At 45.3% G+C, this 22166-nt stretch overlaps 1 protein-coding gene across 5 annotated transcripts in view; it reads left to right on the top strand.

Annotated features, from left to right (window-relative positions):
- meis2a (Meis homeobox 2a) overlaps positions 1-22166 on the top strand; it is a 76374-nt gene that overhangs the window by 38840 nt on the left and 15368 nt on the right. For all 5 annotated transcript variants that reach the window (XM_079370295.1, XM_079370293.1, XM_079370291.1 and 2 more), the window contains exon 9: positions 12658-12734. In XM_079370295.1, coding sequence (XP_079226421.1) covers positions 12658-12734 — 77 coding nt within the window. The remainder of the gene's footprint in view (positions 1-12657; positions 12735-22166) is intronic.

Here is a 22166-nt window from a genome sequence, read left to right as displayed (position 1 = left end):
TAAAGCCCATAAACCAGCTTGTACAATTATTTAGATAAAGAGGGCGACAACAGCAGTGTATGCCTCCCAAACCCAGAACCTCCTCCTTGGCTCTCATCCTCCTTCTACTACCACTCCATCTCTTCCTTTTCCCCCCTTCTCACCCAGCTATGAAGATGAAGAAGTTAAAAAAGGGGGAGGGAGGGGGGGGCAAATGTGTAATTAGCCACACATTTCTGAATCCTCCTTAATGTTCATTACTGAAACCAGGGGCAATTACAAGTTCAAAGGGGTTTAGGGCACCAGCAGCCCCGCATAATCAGTCACAAATTAAGCACAGCTCATTTGTCACAGCGCTGCATGCACGCTTGTATGTGCACATACAAACACACATGCATGAATGCTGTCAGAGTTGAGTCATAGACAGGCTGACAGGCATCAATTTCCACACAGGAACAAATCTCAGCTACCCCAAGGCGCTAGGTTAGGTCGGCCAATCCTCTTGTGCTCTCTGGCTTTGTTGTCGCCAGACAACAGCAAACATCGTAACACCTTCAGCGGTAGCGTGGATGACATTAAACTGTATCCTACTTGCATTCATCCTCTTATATATGTCTCGTTTGCGTCTACAATCCCTGCCACCACCTGTCCCGTCCTGTTTCCATGTTAACCTTTCAGTCTACTGCCCCTGTGTATGCCTCCTCCTTACTGCAACATGTGACAGTGTGTGTTTCAAGTCTCTCCCGGGAGGTGTATCTTGGTTACCTCTGGGGCCGGGTCACAATGGCTAATCCTGTCTTCAGGTGGCTGTTTAGCACAGTGAGAGGAGAGCTCGCAGAACCGGAGGTGAGGTCGTATTTCAGGACTCCCTGACCGGGGGTCATCTCCGACACTGTTGGAGTACACACACGCACGCACACAGAAACATGCGCACATGCTCGCACATGCATCTGATGTACACAGACACTGAAGTGTTCCCACACAAACACATTGAGCCTGCTTATCTATCCCAGGTGGCTCAGCCTTTATTTCCCTTATTCTTCTTTATCTGTCTACTGTAGGTCTCCTCTTCTACTCTTTCCCTGTCTTCTCTCATTCCCAGATCACTAACACTCTTGTTCACATTAGGATTCCCTGATATGATCTCCATGAAGACTTGCTCCAGTGGCCATGCGTTGCCTGTCCTGCACCTTCATTGTCTGAGCTGCTCTTGAACGGGGGACACAGTCAGGTCTCCAGTGGATTGAATGGAGCCCTATCATGTGTGGCTCGGCGTAGTGGGGGAGAGAGAACTCATTTTTCACTGCAGGGAACGACATCCATCTCAGCAGCCAAACACGGGGCTGTTTCATTAAGTAGCCCATCCAGGCAGACAGATGTGTTCCCCACACAGCCATGTTTGCCTATGCACGAGCGTGTATTAACCCACAATCCTTTGGGGGAGATTAATAGGCTAGCAGCCCCTTTCCATTGATTATCTCCATGCTATTTTCCCCTCCTTCCACTGGCTAGATATTAAAAACTAATGAAGCCTATTGAAAACGGGAACCGCGAGGCTCTTCACGGATCATTTTCGGTTATTTGGACTCAAACAGAGAGGGATCTCTTTAAGGCACAGTTTGAGTCGAATTAAGAAAATAAATGTGGAGAGGAGTGTTGGATAAGGAAGAGAAAAAAAAAGAGAGGAGAGAGGATAGACAGTGTGGCTGTAAAAAGATGTGTGTTTAAGAAAAGACAACTTCACTCTTGACACATGGAGCGGAGACGCGGCAGATGTTAGCAATTCCAGAGCATAGCAAAGCATTCCTAGTGTTGGAACCACGTCCTAATTGCCATAATGGAGGTGGTGAGCGCTGACAGTAATGGAGTTGTGGGGATCCATCCCCAGCAACCTGAATTAGGGGCCACTTGGCAGATCCACTTCAAGATGGCCTGTGTTTTTAAGCCAAGATGCTTTTGTTTTCGCTGCTCAAGAACTTACCTAAATTGGCTTTTGGAGACAGAATGTTTCCGTCACATCACCCGCTCTCTACTCCTGCCATTCTTTCCTGGAGGCTGTTTGGCACGGGATGCAATTTTGGGGAGAGAGCGTGCGAGATAGATGGGTCAGAGAGACGGCGGCTAGTGAGCAAAGAGTTAAAAGTGTCCATGTGAAGGGTTCACCTCTGCACCAGGCCTGGTGAAAGGCGGCGGGGTGCTGTCGGGGAAAATGACTTCCTGAGACATTACCATCAATCACCAGACAGGTCAGGCCCCCCGATCCCACCATCAGGATGGAGGAGAGGAGAGAGGGGGGATGGGGTAAGGAGGATTAGACTAGAGGAGATGAAAAGAGAGAGGAAGCCTGAGTTAAAGGCTTGTTGTGGAGCAAACTGTTCACCATCTCTTTTTCTCACTGTCCTGACTGTTTTATGTCTCTCTCTATCCATCTCTCTCCGTCTTTCTCTTCGTCTATTTTCCGACCCTCCATAAAACGGCTACCAAGAAATTCAGTGACGGCCCCTTGCTGGTCAGAGTCCTCTCCTCAGCTCAATTGCATCATTAATTATTCCACAGGCAGCGGGCTACAGGCAGATCTACAAGAGAGGAACAGAAAAAAGAGAGCGGGAGCAAGAGTTAGATGGAAGGATGAGGGGCACAGCTGTCCAACACCCCCAGTTTGGACTTGCTTTCACTCTCTTTCTCTCTCTTCTTTTTCTTTCTGTAAATGAAGGATGGGGAGAGGGGAGGGGCTTGGGTTACCTCAGCGAGTGGTTGTGTTACATTCCTGAGAAGGGAAGGGGTAAAGGGGGGTGGTTGGACGAGTTGTTGAAAAGAACACAGACGCTTGTCAACAGCCTCAGAGCTGGGGAGCCATCCTGCCTTTGCTTTTAGGCCCAGAGGTCAATGACCTTCTGTTGCACCCAGATAGAGAGAGGTAGATGAAAACAGAGCGAGAGAGAGAGAGAGGGGGAAAACACAGAAAAGGTACAACAGATCGCCATAAGGTGCGTGTCACTGCTTGTCAACAGCAGAGGTCAGTTAAAAGCCTCAAAAGCCTGTAAATCCCTCTCTTCTACTCTTCACCCATAAAAACTGTACGTGAGCAGTGGCTGGGAGACGGTGGATTAGCTCTCGAAAGAAGACTTGAAGGAAGAGAACAGGAAGACGGAGAGAGAGAGAGAGAGAGAGAGAGAGAGAGAGAGAGAGAGAGAGAACGGCGAGTGCTGCTGGCAGTCTCGGCAAAATGGCCCATTAGATTTAAGGAGTAAAAGTTCATCAGCTTTATTAATGGGAAGATATATAAATGAAGTATGAATTACCTGACTTTTATGGAGTGGCGAGAGTGAAACTGGAGTGTCTTATGATATAATGTTTTAGTGAGCTGCTCTGAGCGCTCTGATGAGCAGGCTGGAGAGGGGAGGAGGAGAGAACGAGTCGAAAGAGTAGAGAGAGAGAGAGAGAGAGAGAAGTGTGCTGGGGTCCCTTGAGTCCAGTGGCTGGAAGGTTGCCTGATTGTTGCTAACATGCGTAGCTGATCGGGTTAGCTTGAAGACAGGGACGTTTGTAGCTTCCAGGCTTATTCTTTGCGTGTCATTAGGTAGCAGAGTAGAAAAATTTGCCGGCATGAAAAACAAGGTCAGCCACATGTCTGATTTTGTCGCTCTCCTACACATGTGCATGCAAAACAGGAGTGCGCCGCTAGAGTCCAACATGCCTGCAGTTTAATACACACAAGTTTGCCTATGAACACGCATGCACTAAAACAATACGCAAGCAGACATGCACACACACACAAATAAACACATACACATGCTCCCCACCATCCTGTAATAAGCGGTAAGCTGAGCTAGCTGATGGTCATCCTCCCATGGGGCTGCTGGGTGGCTGCCAACTTCCTGCCTGCTTTGTCAGTGGATAAAGCCCCGAACAAACGAGAGGGCTGTAGCTAGGCAGGCCAGTCAGGTCAAAGGTGGCCTCGAACCCCCGGGCAGGATTGAGCCTAAGACCACTACAAGGAAAGAGAGAGGAAGAGGATGGAAGAATGCTATTAACCAAGCCTAAAAGCTGTATCCCTGCTTTACCGCTCCTTCTCTTCTTTTCTCTTCTTCTTCTTCTTCTTCTCTTCTTCTGTTCCTTTTTTTTTTTTTGTCGGCGCTTTACAAAGGCATTTTAACTCTAGTCACTTGCCGACTCTGCTTTGAGGAACGTTAAGAAAGTGAAAGATCCTGAGGGCATTTGTCAGTCCGCACAGGACCAGGCAGCCAGCCGCCCCTGGGTGTTGAGCAATGACAGGAGATATCTCCTTGACTCATACACACCGAGATGAAAGGAGAGCTCTGAAGATGTGCTTCCCTGAAAGGCAAAAAAAAAAAAAAAAACGGCATGCAGTGAAAGAGAAGAGACTCAACGGGTATGGACGAGGTGGTGACTGATCAGGGCTTGGCTTTGTTCCATGGAAGTACTTGTGATCTCAGATGAATGCACCTATGGTTACCATCAGTGATACTCATCTGTCTTACTGATACGGGGACAAGATCTGAAGTGTCTGTCGTTTTCTACGGTCTTTTCACACATGTACTGAACTTCTGACCATTTCCAAGAATGCAAACGGCCAAATTGATCACCTCAACTTTTTTCTGGACTTACTCTAGCCCCCGAGAAAAATTGATGGGTGAGGTGTGGACGCAGCAGGAAATATTTAAACGAGCAAGCAGGCAGGGGCAATGGCGTTTATATCATATGATTGATGTGTGTCCATTGACCAGTGTGATCTTAGTGCCCGTAATGAACTGCTTAATACATATAACTGCTTGCAGGTATCTTTTTTTTAATTTTTTTTATCTCTCATTAATTGACACCATGAATACATCCAACTGCATTGCTATAAAGGCAAAAAACTGTCATTATCGTATCATACTCCGTCACTTCCTCCTCTGTCTTGGATATATTTTTGGCATCTTCTTACAAGGAAAACTTCCTCCCGTGAGGGACATATGTGAATAAACAACCCAGGAAGATTTCATGGGCAGGTTATCCAGAAATGTTGTAGAAATTTTCAGAAGTGCACGTGGTGTGAAAACAGCTTTAGTGGCAGAGGACGGAGGAGATGGGGAACAGCAGAGAAGAGAGGGGACATAATCTTTCTTTCCACCCCAGCTGTCCATTCAGAGGGAGAGAAAATTTGACATGGTTGACTTGAACACATTTAGCATCATTAGCAAACAGGAAGTGTCCCCTGCAGCTGTTTTTCAGCGGGGGAGGGACGTGTTCCTGCCTGCACTGTAATGGACAAATGTTACCCACCATGTTTGCCTTTGATTTTTGACCTGAAAACAAAAATTGACATTACAAATATCATATGATATCTTCCAAATTGGCTTGACATTCCATAGTCGGCCCGGAGGGGTTTCTTGTTTGTCCTCTGTAAGTGGTTGTGCTCTTGTTTTCGTGTCCCGAGGCTCACTATTAGAACATAGTGGCCTTTCTCTGGAGAATGTGGAGTCTTAAAGAGGCAGGGACTAGAGTGAGAGAGCGGGGGGACAGATTGTGTATTTGAATGCTTATGCTCATTAAGTTAATGCACAATGAAAGGGAAAACTGTCAAGTGGAAACTCAGAAGCTTCTGTTTGAAGAGCGAACACGCTCGCTTTTCCTCTCCCTCCTTCTGTCCATCTCTGCACAAATTAATCTGTTTCTGTTTCAATGGAAGATCAGCCCCACTTTACATTGAGTTGGAAGTTAAACAAAGTCTAAGGCACACAATGGAGTAAGAGGATAAACTTAAAGAGACCCTGTATGTTAATGTGAAGTCCTTTTCCCAACACACTTAATCGGCATGGTCTAGAGCTTCACTGTGCTTTCCCAGTATTATAGTAAAAAGATCTTGAAACTTCTGTTTGCCAAAATAGAATGTATTAAACTAAATAGAGTACATTTAGATGAAAAAAACCAACCTATTATGTATATGTTAAGCAATGTTGTGTTTATTTGTTTTTTTGGCCAATACATTTGGAATAAAAGAAACAGATTATAATTTTCTGAACATAATTGGAAATGAAAGATATAAAAGTTTTATGAGTTAAATATTTTGGTTATAACATTAGTTTCCACTCTCATAATCCACGCTAACGGTATAACTCAGCCAAGTCTGAGTTTAGAAAATCTTTGCTTTTTTTTTTTTTTCTTTTTTACAATGTGTGCGTTTGTCATTAAAGCAGTGCTGATGTTTATTCAGAGGCTTAGTGTGGTCACTACACTTTAGCTTTTAGCATGTTCTCCCAATGGCTTTATGACTGGCAACAGTGACAAGTGGTGTGGATATGAAGGCGAATGGGGGTGGGACTTCTGCTTTGACAGGCCCACCAGGCCTCTAATGATCTGCTTATAGGCCCTAAAAGTCCCTCGCAAAGGAAGCAGACCTATGACCTAACCCTCTTCAAAAAGAGTATGACAGAAGACTTATATTGACAGAATTAACAATGATAATGAATTCTTGGACTTAATTGGAATAAAGTGCTTTGAAAGAGGATGATCTTTTTGCAGATCTGTAGTCATTGCATCAAGATGTTTCTCAGATTTCTATAAAGCAAGCACTGAGCACGGCTGTGTGTTAACATCAGGCGAGTTGAAGAGAGCGGAGCAGCAGAACAGAGCCGGGTGCCCCTGAGCAGGCAGTTACCACAACAAAGCCAACAGACTGGTCTGAAAAACCAGGCCAAATTCCTGCCCTCTAGGACCTGGCTTAGAGCTTCGACGGAAACTTTAAAAAGAGGGGGGGGGGGACTAGATGAGATGAGATGAGAGGAAGAGAAGAAGAGGTTCAAGTGAAGAGAGGATACAAGACGAGGCCAGACGGGTTAGCATATAGCGAGAAAGAAAGGGATAGCTGCTGGGGCCTATATGGAGTACGGCAGGAGAAGGAGAGGTGGACGGAAATGAGAGCGAGGGAGAGACAGAGGAGACCAGGCCCCCTCTGTATGGATGGAGGGATCGTATTCCTCCTCTTGAAAGCGGTGTGGTGGAAAAAGAAGCCATGAACTTGATCTGACGATTAAACAGGCACATCTCTATGGCTGCGGGCCACATACGAGACCAGGTTCACAATGCAGCACACACACAGTTTGTGTACAAAACTGTTGGCAATAGATCCATTAATAGTTTGGAGTCTTTTATGGATTTTATCCAGTTTTTCCTACTTTTGTTATCCTTATTGGATTAAAGAGAGACTTTATTATCATTATGCATGATAGCATTAGGAAAAACATCTCTCTTTTTGTCGGTCGATCCGTAAACTCTGGAGGTGCATTGGGATTGTGTGGGAGTGATTGCTATTTAGCCTCATGCAGCTTGGTACAATCAGTTGCCTATATCTCGTATATCCCCCAGGGCTCCTTCCTCACCCTCTCCCTCCTTTCCGACTCCCGTCGCCCACTTTACTTTTACCCTAGCTTGGCATGCAAGCGGGGGCAGTTATGCCGTAGAGCTTCTCTACAACCTTGCACCATCTCCAGTGAACATAAATTAATGGTGTAGAGCAAACAGGCTGCTGGCTGAGGTCCAGGAGCCGGCTTCAGGAGTCCAGCCAGCAATTGTTGTGGCAGCAACAGCAGCAGTAGTAGTACTGATGCCCTGCCAACCAACCAGCAAGCCAGCCAGTCAGAAGGGCAGACAGACAGACCGGGGGCCCTTTTGCTCTATAATAGATGCCGCAGGCCTCACCAGTCCGCCTTGTATTTGCAATCATCGCCGTTTTACTGTCAGAGGGCAGTCCGCTGAGAGCCTTTACACTTATTGTGGAAGCTGTGCTGTCTGGAGTCAGAGAGACAGAAGTGCAGTGGAATGTTGTGAATGCAGGTCATGAGGTGTAGATATGGATGTACTTTTATTTGCTGTTATCAGAGGTTGGCATGCAGTGCGTGCGCTTCGTAGGTTGGCATCATGTGAGCTCTGTTTATAAGATGGCTGTATTTGTTTGAATGTGTGTGTGTTCACGAATAGAGAGAACAGAAGGGCTGAAACTTCTAGACGTAGAAGCCCAAAGAGAAATTGAAAAGTTACAAGTAGTGATGAAAAATACTTCACTTCAGTAGTTTTTGACCATTCACAGTAACAAAAAAAAAGCATCACTTTCACTTTAAAAAAAAAATGTTTTCCAATAATTCGGATTATCTTGGGGAAAAAAAGATAGATTTGATCGTGAAAAAAATATAAAAAGTACATCTTAATTGTCAGTTGTCAATCTGTTTGGTGTTTACAGACAGAAATAATTAACCAAATCCCTCAACTCAAACTTCACAGTCTGTCATAATACTGCAGCTCAAAAGCCACATATTGCTCTGTGCATAATAAACATTCATGATGGATCCACAAACTCTAACTGGATTTACTTGTCATATCTGTTTGATCTCCAGGCTATGCAGATATGTATTCAATCTCATTGTCATTTGTCAAAGAAGCCAATTGTAGCATTATTAACAACTGCAACTTCATATTTAAAATGTGCCAATCTTACCCCAACTCAGCGTGGAATCCATATTAAAATGTCATTCTTATATTTGATTGCGTTCATTTTTTGACAGTGAATATTATTAACATCCTGCAGTCACTTTGATTAAAAACAAACAAGATTCCAATCAATGTGAGAAAGGCTTTTATGAATGAGGCATATATTGTTGTAAAACCAGACAGAGTGGATCCCGTCAGTTTCTCCGGACACATAAAATCATTAATAGAGAGGAAAAGTTGTCATATAAAAAAATTGTCAATCGAAGAAATCAACATGTGCTACAAAGCAAATAAAAAACATGTTAAAAATCTAATAAAACCCGTCCAAGTTGGAACATAGCCGGGGCAGAATCACACCAATCTCGAAAAACAAATACCTTGCGTTGCCATGACAACCGGGGGTAAACAGCCAGTGGCCTGTGATTTCCTAGGAGTCATTAGCATGGAATAGGTTTTGCAAGCCACTGCAACCTCACGACCTGGCTCTATAACTCATGTCACACACTGATGATGTCATTTATCAATGGGGTCCGCCAGTTTCTCAGGCGAGGGGGCTGCAGGTTGGGTGAAGCGGAGGGGGGAGAAGAAGAAGCCTTGGGTCGGGGGGATGCGAATGGAGCTACTGGGATAATGATCGGGCTGTGGGATTTGACGACGGCAGCAAATAGGTGTCAGGAGAGTATGAATGTGATGAATGGCGAGCTAGAGGTTCAGGGAGTGTAGATGGGAACGGTTGGATGTGGGCGAAAGGTGTGTGTGTGTGTGTGTGTGATGTGAAGCAAGAGTGTGTCCGGCTGTAGATGTGGTTACTGTGTATAGTGAAACACCAAGCTGGGCTCAGGGGGGATTTAAGGAGCGTGCACAGCGGATGATGGAGCTACCTTTAGCTTGTAATGTTCTGCAACCACAGGGGCCATTACATCCAGCACTATCAGAGAGCACAGGGAGCATCACAACCTGTAATTTAGCCAGATGTAACACACACACACGAACACACGCTCGATTCTCAATGACGGACAGTGTGATCCACCTGTGTTTGTGTGGATGTTTGGCTGCACATTTTCAGCTCAGATTGGAATTGGACAACACTTGTGCATCACAAAAGTGCACAGTCGTGCCATTAACAGGCATAATTAACAGAGCTGTTTCGATCGCAAATTGAGGCTGCTCATTTCTGGCTCTAATTATTTATAGACTGGCTGTTTTACGTTTTGCGGTCAATCCTCTTTTAAGGATATTGGCCTTGGTGTTTGTAACTGAACATATTGAACGGATCCAAAGCTAGTGGGGGAGATTATCAATACCATCTTTGATCTTGCGCTGTGTTTGTGTTTCATCCATTAAATAAGCATGTCATGCTGTCTCCTGAGGGTACAGAAGGACATCTCCAGGAAGAACCACATTGAAATCCATTTAGCACTCTGACTTTATGTGTGCATGTTTAACGTTCAATCACAATTGATGAAGCAATTGTTACATGTTTCTTTTCTTTCCTATTGGGTGCTTTACTTTCATATTTTTCTACTGAGGCAATTAACGTCAAGAGGTTGCTCAGAGGTCTAAATAGCCGTTCTCCAATTTCACGGCTGCTGCAGCCTTGTAACCACAAGGCCCACCATGCCGACAAACTTCTCATGTCCGAGTGTGTGTGTTGCCACTGCCACAACACACCATATTCTAAAGCGGAGAATTCGCCATGCTTTGAGGAAAGCTGCCACAGCGTAAAGTGTGGGTGGCCTGCAGTCACAGCCATAAAAAGTGTGTGTGTGAGAGAGAGAGACAGGGAGGGGGTTAAGCAAGAATGGAGTCGTAGGGCATAGATGAGAATAAGATGAGGAAGGGGGCTTTTTCTTGTATGCGTTTATGTGTATTGTGTGTTAGTGCATAAGCATTGTGATAGCAGAGGTATAACATATGGGGAGCTGAGGAGTCTAAGAATGAGAAAGGGGGAATGAGCTCAACCAAATAGGATTTTTTTTTTTTTTTAGTGTTGTCTGTGTGGTTGGAGTAAATCTCCTTACTCAGGGGTTTTGTGTGTGAGGGGGGCTTTAACGTCCCCACTCTCCTTGATGAGACATCTTTCTTGTTTGTTCGAACCATTCATTACGTGGTCGCTGCCGGACGAGCTATGCTGCTGGCCGGCGTATTTATCACCAAGCTAAAGCGCGCTGCGGCTGACAGTAGGCGATTGATGACCCGGTCAGAGCCTGAGAGGCTAAGGAAGCCTTAATGCTATGTAGATGACCCACTCCCATTTCCAATTTAGGCCATTCCCTCCCTGCACACCTCCATACCACATGATCTTTAGCTACATCTCAGTTTGTGTATGCATTCATATGTTTGTGTATAAAAAATGAGTGGGAGGGAGTATGTGTCCTGTTATATTTGTGAGTGTGGTTTGATGGTAACCGAGGTCAGAGCTAATGTGAAATCGCCAAGGAAGCCCGAGACTGTAAGGGGGAGGGAAAAAGAGGCAGTACTCTTATTACACGCACGCACATGAGGATGTCAATGTGTGCATCTGTCCCTTGGACATGTTTATACACCCCTAGATATGTGCATGCACAGTCACCAAAAGAAATTGCACCATCTTCAGTTGCCAAGGACATGTCAGCACCTGGCAATCAAAAAATGTATTTCCAAGTAAGCTTTATCATTCATCCTTTGTTAATGGTTTGAGCATATTAAAAGGAACTACGTACACAAGTACAAATCAGATTAATCCCTCCCCGTCGCCGGGACTCATTATTTGTCCAATCTCAGCTTTGTTTGTTATTAATTGAGCACATTTCTCCAACCATTTTTATCATCTCTCCTTTAATTAAAAAAAGCCTACATTCAGAGAGACAATGCTACCTGCAAGGAGAAATCATCCTGTGTGCTGATATGAAACCCCACTTACATCAATTATTTTAGCCGCAAATGAGAAAATAGGTCTTGGGCAACTGTTATCATTTCATGTGAAAAATTCAATTCAATTAACAGAAGCCAGGCAGGCACTTCTGGTGCTTTATGAAATGTGCTTTCTCAGTGAGTGTGGAGGTGGAACAGAGCTGAAATAAAGGGTTTAAGTCACAAGGCTAAAGGTGTTTTCCTTGAGGGGGAAGAATGTGTGTTAATGGAGCTTGAAACCAGAGGAGGATTTAAGTGTCACTTTAAGAAGGCATTTTTGTGTGTTGTGATTTGCAGGTGTCATTTTTGTGAATATTTGTGCCTGTGTGTATTTCTGTTCCTCTGTGTGCACTCATGCTCTCTGTCTATACGGGCTGAATGAAACACATAGTGTCTCATTTGTTTCGTTTGCGTGCGCCCCGACTCCTAATCTGGCCCTTAAAGACATCTGTCACCAGCGATCACTGTTGTTTTGTCATGCTTCATAGCAGGCCCACGGGGAGAGAGGCAGCCCAAGGTCTGCCATTTATATCAGCCCATGTTCTCTAGATTGGACCTGACACAAATAGTATCATTGCAGCCTGGGTCGCAGAATTACATTTTCAGGTAAAAATCTTGGCCAGGCTGTGGAGGAGATTTCACAGCATTCTGTTCGTTTAGCATTAGCCTGTATTCAGTCGCTCTCTATGAAAGAGCAACCACCAGGATGCACGTCAAACATTCAAGGAAAGATAAACGTATTCACCGCAAATCTGCTCCCACTCGTTCTGTTGCTCGGTATTATGAAAGACACCACAGGATCTGCATTAAAAGTCCTGTTTGTGTTAAAGTGGGTTCAGAGCATGTGTTCAGTTTGTACACTATATGTTGTGTGTGTGTGTGTGTGTGTGTGGTTGTGTGTGTGTGTGTGTGTGTGTGTGGGCGGGGTGGGTTAGAGAAGGGGGTTATCACAGTTGACAGTTTAGACAAACTTGTTCGGCCAGCTCTGACAGGTTTAGCGCTGATTGTGTGTAGGTGTGTGTGTTGATGTGTGGGAGGACACGTGTATGCTCTGAGTGTCTATACTGTGCAAGGGAGGGGCAGGGTTGGTTGGAGGTCAGGAGAAGGTGCAGTTTAGGGTTACACAATGCAACAAACATGAGAACATATTGAATACATACTGTAATGGGCAACAGCCAGCAACCTGACTCAGAGCATGTGCTCCCTTTGTGAGCTTGTACATGGGTGAATATTTATGTTAATGTGTATGTCAAAGGCGCTCATGTGTGTGTTTCTCTCTCTTTCCGTTTGCCTCTGCAGCACCCATACCCGTCTGAAGAGCAGAAGAAGCAGCTAGCCCAAGACACAGGCCTCACCATCTTACAAGTAAACAACTGGTGAGTCAAGATTTCCGCTCGTCCTATCTCCACCGCCAGCATCGCTCTGCCTTTCATTTTCAAAAGCCTTCGCCTCCCTCTTCCGCCAAGTGTGAAAACCGTTTATGTACAGCCCTCCCCGTCGCATAAAGACACACGCAGCAAAACACACTGACAACCTTTGTAGCATTATAACATGTAAGCTAGCAGGATGTTCCGCTGTTATCGGCGGAGTGTTCTGCGGCTAAGTCACTGGCCTTTGTGGCGAGACTCACATGCATTGGCGGGATATATAAGGGAGAAAGGAAAGACATCATAAGCTACCCCTTCAGCCCCCACAATCACCCCACCCATTCAATCCCAAAACACGATACCTAGCATCGCCACTGGTGCTCCCACAAAAGGCAAAAAAAACCTGCGTACCACCCCCTCCCAGTTTTACATGAAGCTATATGGTGGATTAAGGTTTTGGTGGCCTGGCCAGCAGGTCCTTTGTAGATGGCTTAGCACATAACTGGGGGTGGTGGATTAAATAAAATGATCACAGAAGCAAAGAAATGATACAGGAATTACTTATCAAAATACTAGCCCAGGTTTTATCTGCAGCTTAATTTTGTTCAGTACATTCTCAGGGTGATGTTCAGATTAATTGAACTGACAGCTTCCTTTCAAATTTCCGGCAAGGTATTTGCACGGATTTCAGGTCTTACACAAACTTAATTATATGGAACCCCATTTTATCATTCTAATTCCATGTAGCGGGGGTTCTATTTACAAATGACAAGTCTGTGCCTTTTATTCACAGCTTTCCTTAATATATTTATCAAAGCCGGTTCATTTACAAAGTGCTCTATCTGTTGGGTACAGGCGGGCCGACATTAACGAAGCTTTTAGGTTTATCAGACTCGCAGCCTGACAAGCCACCCGAGGGTCAATTGATTTTTTGGTTTCTGTGATACATTTTTTCTCATTTTTTCTGGATCACAATGAGAAACATGCCTGGAGAATTAGCCTGGTTTGTCGGCCTTATCTATCAGCCCCCACCCTTGTTCCCCCCCCCCCCCCAACCTCAGTTCTGACGTACTCTCTCCCTCGTTCTCTTCCTCTCGCTCACCCTTTTCTTTATTCCCTTCCAGCCAAGGGAAGTCAAGCTACTTAAATTGGCCACAGGAACCGCTGTTATCAGACTTTAATGCACCCTACAGTGTGGATAGCATTTCAATTACACCAGTAACCAAAGATTAGCCCCCGCTTGCCTGTTTCATGCCTCGTGCCACCGTTTCGGGACGCCACGCACCTTACCTACAGGAGCAGAAAATTGAGTTGCCTTGCCTGTGTCATGGTGATTAATGCAGAAATAGTCTGTAAACCTGTGAGGAGACAGAGAGAGAGCGAGAGAGAGAGAGAGGGAAGGAGTGAGAGAAAGAAATAGACAGAGACAGAGATAGATATAGGGAGAGCCGCTGCCTTCTCAGAGGCCATGAAATCCAAGCCTGGCACTGAAATGCCTCAGATCCATTTATAAAGAGGTCTCAGAAAATCGTGTGCAGGGTAACATCCTCATGAACGTACACACACATTCACAAGCATGCACACACACATAGGTGGTTATGGAGCTGTGTATTATTGCTACACCAGCCGTGTTAACAAAAACACTCCAGCAATCAATTTTCACGAATAAAGTCATTAGAGAGGCTGAGAGTCTAGCGGGTCTACCTCAGGTGCATTCTGGGTCATTTTCGGCTATTCTGCAGTGAGGGAAAGACAAGAAAGAAATATTATTATTCCACTTTTGTAACTTTGCCAGACTGGACAGTAAAATGCTGCCTTGTTTGGGGGTGTTTCTTTGCTTTTTCTCATTGTTTTCTAATGGCTTCTGTCCACCCAGGATGTGACAGAACTCTGCCATATGAAATTCCTGTTTCCTTAAAAAAAAAAAAAAGCTCTTCAAATTCCTGGCTGGCCCCTTGCATTGTTCTGTAGTTCCCTTTGATGCATTACTGCTGCCATGTTACTGGCTGAAGAGAGAGAGAGAGAGAGATTGAGAGAGAGAGAGAGAGAGAGAGAGAGAGAGAGGGAGATAGAGACAGAGGTAGGGGAAAGGCAGAAGCAGAGGATGAGTGAGTGAGGGTGGGGGGGAGCCGCCGTCTTCGGTTTCCAGCGCTCTCCCTTGGGGAAAGGATGTGCTGAATCAGGGCTTTGTCCGCCGGCACAATCGCAGCCCGGCGAGGGCACAAGGGTGCTCTGTGTGATAGTCAATAGACAGTGCATGATGCTCTCTCTCAAAACTTACCCCATCAAAACCTCCGTCCGGACTATCCCCTCCAACTTTGAACCTCCCTTTTCGTTTACCTGCAGCTCACCTGTATGCACAGAGAACAAAAGTAAACCCCAAACAGTTTGTCTCTGTACCACAGGAGACATCTGCTTCTGGATTCTATATCATTAGCTGTTAGCTTCACCTGTTAGTAACCCACACCCCATTAGCTTTGTGATGCTAATAAGGAACAAAGGAAAAGGTTAAAGTCCACGATCTCCGTGCTTTAATGTTGAGCAGATGAGGAGGAGGACTTGATTATCCTATTAATAGTTTTGTGTGCGTGTGTGTGTGTATGATGCACATTATAACTAATGGTGTAGCCTATGCCTACCCAGTATGTGCATGAGGTGTAATGTGTGGATACAAGGTGTAAGGATGCCATTAGTTGACCATTAGGTAGCGTGTTTACTCTGCTCACATTTGAGACAACTGGCGTCATGCTAACAGAAGTGGGGAGTGGTCCGAGATGTGATTGCATTTGCTTAAGATTGTGTTGGGAAAGGTGAGGGCCGTGTCACACAAGGCATTCTGGGATCAAGAAGTAGGTGAAATGGCAGGTGTCTATTCCTGGGAGAAGAAGCGTTTACAGTTGACAGTATCTGCCGGTGTATTTGCCTGCCTCAGCACCTCCTGTTGTCCTGCTATCAGTCTGAGCTAAATGGGGCCTGACCGATTCCTTTCATGTGTCAGCGTCAGACCCAGCACGATGTGGCCTCACTCACTGCCATAAACGCACACACACACACACCAACAAACTGTCCTGCCTGTCGCACATACACACACACACATGGCGAACATAACACGCAGGATTATTACATGGGCCTGAGAAATGATGTGGATGACAGATGACTGAGAGAAACGGCGTCTAAAAAAAGGAAGGAAATCGTCCCCTCATTATTCCCTCATCTCACAGGCAGTCGGTTGGTCATTTCCATGGCATAGAGAGAGAGAGAGAGAGAGGGAGAGAGAGAGTATATGTCAGTTCTTGGCATCTATGATGACTGACTGCTGTGCCACTGGAGCACTAATAACAATAAAGAGGGCAATAAGCCACACTCTATTTTTACCTCTCTGCCTCTTCTCTACAGCCCAGGGGGGAATACATGCAGACACACACACACACACACACGCGCACATACACAAAGACGTACACACACACACAGGGGAGAGGCTCTAATTAGCGGCAGAAAGGAATACAATGAGTGAGTTATTAAGACACAGGGGCGGATCACAGCCAACCTTTGCCCCCTGTCGGAGCACAGGTCACATGATAAGGGAAGGATATCCGCCAGACGACGGCGCCAAGCGGCCTGTGCCCACTGAGGAGATGAAATAAGCTCAATCTCTGCGGCCATTCAGGTTACAGCTCGGTGCGCTGATTGTTTTTCTTTTTTTCCAGTGAGACTCTGTCCTCACCAGGTGGACAAAATCCACCTCCCGGCGTGCTATAATTCATCACACATTGAATTTATTTCTACATTAACTTCATTCCTTTGTTCAGAGTGTGGGTCGCTAGTTGTGCAGGTGGATTCAAACAAACTCCAAAATGGTAGGAAGTGCACTGCGGTTTTTCGAGACGTTGCACTCTTACGCCTTTTCAGCTTCTGCCTATCAACATATAATCTCGGCTCTCCTGCTGTAGCGCAGCATGCAGATAAACGAGTTTAGCCAGCTCCAAACTGACATGTTCTGCAGCCCTCCTCACAGCATGTTCTCCCTCTCAGATCCTTGTTTTCCCTCTCTCACACTCTCCCCTCCATGGCTCTCTCCAGACTTCTCAGAGTTTAATTTACCCAACAGAGGCTGCAGGTTCACATGCCGATTGTTAGTAACGCTCAGGCACTTTTATTTGTAAAATCTCTGAACGAAAAAGCGAGAAACCCAAAGCCAAATTTGTTCCTCCACTTAGCAAAGCTTTTTCCACCCTATTCCTCGGTCCAGTGAGACACTAAGGAACACTGGCTTTTATGATTTTTATGATTGTTTTATGATCCTCTGGTTTGGCGCGTGAGCCCGTTTTGAAATACAAAATAATAACTAATATTTTCCAAATGTAACACAAAGCTATGAAACCGGCCCAGCCGCCTGTTTTTCCACATTCTTCATCAGTATGTAAGTCTTATGAATCTCACACAGACTTTGAGGTCCACTTTCCTTCTTTTTTTATATCGCTAACTATTCCATTTGATTTTCTCTCTCTTCTTTCTGCCACATTGGTGAGCTAGTTGACTGAAGTTGCTGGTTATCTGTCTAACTTTGACCCAGATGGAAATGTCAGGCTTTTTTTGGCTCCAACCAGGGACTCCCGACAGTGGCCATCTTATGCCCCCCTGGCTTTCTAAATATACAGCTGGAGTGTGGAGAGGTTGTGGCTGTGTGCTTGTGTGAGTGTGTGAGTGTGTGTGTGTGTGTGTGCTTCTATAAGTGTCTATGTGAGTCAGTCTGAGTGAGAGAGAAACTATCAGGGCGCTGCCAACACAGGCATCATGATCCCTCTCATTTAGGGACCGCTAATTGGCAGTTAATTAGCAGAATTGACTCTGTTGTCAGATCCCAAGTGCCAGCCCCCCTACCAACACCCCCTACCAGCTACGTTCATTTGATCTGGCTGCTTTCTTGATGCTGTAATAATAATCCCATTTTATCTGTTTTGGAGGGGGGAGAAGCATTTGGAAAACCATATTTTCACTATTGGCATAGTAAAACAGAGCAGGCTCCCTGTTGTAGGAGGTTTCATTTTGTTTTTCATTTAGTTCTGCAGTTGTTAACCATCCAAATATCTGTTCGCAGTGAAAACTAGACGCATGCTGTCCTCACAGAAAAAGCCATGGGAGTATTAAATAGCTAATGCTAATGGCCCACTTCTTCGTTATCAGGCACTAAGGGCACATAGGGTCAAAGCATTAGCACCAATGTCGGCCGTGCAGCAGCCCAGTGCCCACCTCTGAGTTATGAAAAACAGGTGCTGCCTTAGTTAAATTGGCACTGTCTGGCAATCATGCACAAAAAGGATCCCTGTTTTTTTTTACTTGTTTTCCCATTACAAGACTCTACAAGGCGGTGGAATTCTCCCAGAAAAGACGGCATGTAAGAGAGCGGAGCCAGACGAGGCAAGATAGAGCTGAAAGAAGCATTAGAGAGAAAGCATTAGAGAGAGATGGGAGGAGGGAGGTCTTTGTACTTCTCTGCTCCTTTTGGCTCTTTTATTCCTCAACGGCTTGGTTTTATTGGTGGGTCGTTTAATAACAAGGGCTCTGCGTTTGAAATAAAGTCGAGCTGCGTTTGCGTGGGCGAGACTGCTTCTTTTTTTTTTTCTTCTCTCTCTTCATTTTAAGATGGTAATTTCTGCACTAGGGGTGAGAACTGGGGAGCGATGGAGAATAGAGAAGGGTGAGAGAGCAAGAGGTTGAGAGTGTGGGATAGGGAGAATTCAAGGAGAATACAAGGGAGTGAAAGTAGGTTAATTTATTTCATTTGCCGGAAGAGAATGAAGTTAAAAAGAAGAAAAAGAACAAAAAAGGTTGGTGATAGTGAGGAGGGAAAGTGCAGGATGCTGTTTTCATGAACAAGCAGCTTAATGCACACGGGCAGCCACAGTAAGCCTGCCAGAATCTCCCTGTGCCTGAGGCCATCTGTGAGCAGAATAGCAATTTTATTACTTTGTCATTAAACCAATTTCACAGCAGTATTGTTTGTTAATGAGCAGCCGCAAACGAGCGAAGATGTCACGTACTAGAATAGCAGCAAGATTTGTGACCCCACTTCTCCTCCATCTCATCCCGCCAACCTGCGCCTCATTCTTATTTTTATTCTGCTCTTTCTGCCGCCGCCGTCTTCCCTCCTCACATCCTTACCTCTCTCTATCGCTTCCATCCTCCTATCTTCCCTCATCCTTTCCTCCCTCCCCCCCATTATAGGGGTCCCTGGCTCATAAAAGGGGGAAACTGCTGAAAGATAAAATGCAAAGTCTATACAGTGAAGTCTGTGTTTATGAGCTTCCATTTGCCTTTAGAGCTCATTGGGACGAATGGTTTTTCTCCGTGGGCTTTCAGGGGTGTGCAGCTGGAAAAGCCTGCGATGTGGGCCTGTTATTTCGCTTTAAAGCCTAACATGGGTGCCAACGGCAAGTGCCAACAGAGGGACTAGCAGTCTGAATAGGTGCATAAGTCCTTTGGATTGTACGCGCGGTGATGTCATGCATTTTTTTGTGATTTTGTTCAAAGTTGTTTAGAGAACCAGACGTGATCACTGGATTTGTTTATGATGGTTTGTTTAAAGAGAAATCTACCAAACTAACAGATCAGCTTGGTTTAAAATGATCTGTTTTTGCCATTGTGCATCAGCGGCTATGCTTCTTTATGGCCAGTCATGCTGTTTATTTTTTTCTTCAGGAGGTCAGCTGGCTCAGACTCTTGCCCTCTTTGTGGCGTCTGACTTAGAGAGACAGCAGGAGAGACAAAAAGAGAGATATAGAAAGGGGGATTTAAACCAAGACCCCAGAGGATCAGACTACCTGACAGAGTAGATTTGGAATAATTAGTTTTATCTGCTGGGGGAGATGGCTGCAGGAGCTGTGTGTTAGCCACAGGCTGCTGCTGTGTGTTTTTTTTAGTTTGGGATGTGTTTCAGGGTAGATGAATGTTGTGTGTATGTTTTGCAAAGGGGGGTTATGGGTGTGTTTGGGGGACTTAAAAAAGGATAAAGGTGACCAGGTGTAACAGAATGGCCCTGAGGGTGAGGGTGAGTGTGTCTGTGTGTGTGTGTGTGTTTTGGAGCCAGAAAGGACAGGAGCTCCTTCTTTCGCTGAGCTCTTTAAACTCCTTGAACCTCTACAAGGTATTTTCTCTCTGTCCAGGCACGCTCGATCTCTCACTCTTTCTCTCTCTGTTTATCTCCCTCTTTCACACTTTACATTCCCCCTCTCTCTCTCTCTCTCTCTCTCGATCTATCTGTTAGGGTATACAATAACAGCTTGTAAATAAGCATGCTCTTCTATCTTTGCTTTGTTTTTGTGGTGTCATATTCAGAAAACAACCTCCCTTGACCTCCATTCCCCTCCTTAAAGACACAATGAAAGTGAGTGTTTTGGGATATGAAAGGGGAGAGAGGACTGTAATCACATCCTCAACAATGTTCCAATGTGTTATTGTTACCTGTTGTCTGTGTGTGTTTCTCTGTATTTTCTGAAGCTGAGATTCATGGCCCCCTGCCCTCTGTTGCTTTGAGATGCAGGCCAATAAGCCCATCATGGAGGACCCTATAAATCAATACAGCCCTTTGTTTGTTTAAGCCATGCTCTGCCCCAGTTCAGGCCTGTTATGGATGAGATATCAGTGAAGTCAGTGCCAGGCAGAAAAAAAAAAGGAGTGGAAAAAGGCAAGAAGGGGGGGAGTCATAGAGCCTCTCCACTTTAAAAAAAACAACAATCCAATCTTAATTGGAATGTGGCCCAAAATCTTCTGCATATCAAACCTTGTAATTTGCAATTCGGGAGAGGTGAGAAATAAAAGCTGCAGCCCGCACATCAACTCACACACATGCATGCACTTTGATGAAGTTATCAGCGCTAGCTGGAGGAATTAGCTGCTATTAGGAAGCGCACTAACATGCATAACAAGATGCAGAGATACAGAGGAAGAGCTGGAGAGAGAGAGAGAGAGAGAGAGAGAGAGAGCACAATGAGGTGTATATTACCCTAATCTAGGGTTTTTCTCTCTGCCTAGGCTTATGAATATTTATTCCTCCCATTAGCGACAATGATGTTTCAATTGGGAGACTATTTGAGCATGTGCAGTGTGCGCTTGGGAGGGGTCTATTTCCCTGGGGGTGGAGGGTGTGTGCCTTTAGTCCCCCCCAAGACATATGCTCTGTCATCTTCTTATACTTTAAGGAATACTGGCATCACAGAATGAGGTAGAAAAACAGCAGAACTCCATGATGGTTTCATAAAAACAAAACAAAACCTTTCTTAAGAGTGAAGTCATTTGCGTTTTGAGCTTATTACTAAATCATGGTAAGACCACTCATGACACTACACAGGCTCAGATACCAGCTCCATATTCTGCAGTCTAGGCTGAATTGAATGTGGCTTTTGTGACTCACAGAGCTTGCTGTATTTGTTTCAGGCTGTCACATATGAAGGAGGCCAGTCAAAGCTGCACACAGTCAGTGGGAGAGCTGATATGAGAGGCATAGGGCTCGCTTCAGGCCACCAGGCACATCAGAGTCCCTGTGGTCTGCTCCACAGTGTCACTGCCGCTTCTGCCAGCGCTCCCCTCCACAAACAACATCAGCTATTTATATCAGCAGCCTGCTGCTGGGGCCTTTTTAGCCCTAAACCCTGCTTCTGACCGTGCCTGCACATGTGTGTCTGTGAGCCCTGTGTGTTCACGCTTATGTATGTCAGAGCGATTATGTGCAATTGAAACTCCGATTAATTATTCAAGAGTGAAGTCGGAGGCAAGCTGACAACATTTGACCAACGACTCTCGTGGTCACTAATATGAGTGAGACGCAAGCACACTCAAGTCAGACACATCATGGAAACGTGCTCCGTGGAAACACTCACTCACATGCCAGAGACACAATGATGAGAAGATGATGACATCCCAGTGGGAGGGAAAATCCCTTTCCAAACACTTACTGTAAGCACACACGCAACAGTGAGTCCTGCACCCAGTAGTCTGGCTTTAACAGACTCAAAGTGCAACGGCACCTAAACCCAGGCTTAAGAGTATTTCGACACTCTATCCACAAGGTTTAGGTGTCACTTTTTAATTGCTCAAACTGCTGTGCATTTTCACCAAATTCATCTGTAATACTGCAGCGGTGTAAGTGGGGGGAAAAGTCTCAATAATAGAGAGAGAATTTGCATTTCTATATATTTTTTTGGGGTTGAGTGGTAAACGGGGGCACCTTCCCTCTGCAGCCTCCCATTGGCTCTGACTTCTGTTAATGCATTTGAGATTCAGGAACCCAAGTTTATGTCTGCATGCTCAGAAGTGTACCCAAGCATGCATGTGTGTTGCGTAAGACCTAACAGTGAGAGCCCTCTTGGCAGCCCTCTTCTTCTACTTCTTCTTTGAGCTGAACCCATTATAGTCGTATAAAAGGAGGGAGAAGAGGAGACGTTT

This window comes from Symphodus melops (assembly GCF_947650265.1).
Source record: "Symphodus melops genome assembly, chromosome: 19".
In the NCBI taxonomy this organism is placed as follows: domain Eukaryota; kingdom Metazoa; phylum Chordata; class Actinopteri; order Labriformes; family Labridae; genus Symphodus; species Symphodus melops.
The sequence above is the reverse complement of the archived record's forward strand: the minus strand, read 5'-3'. Positions and strand labels throughout refer to the sequence as shown.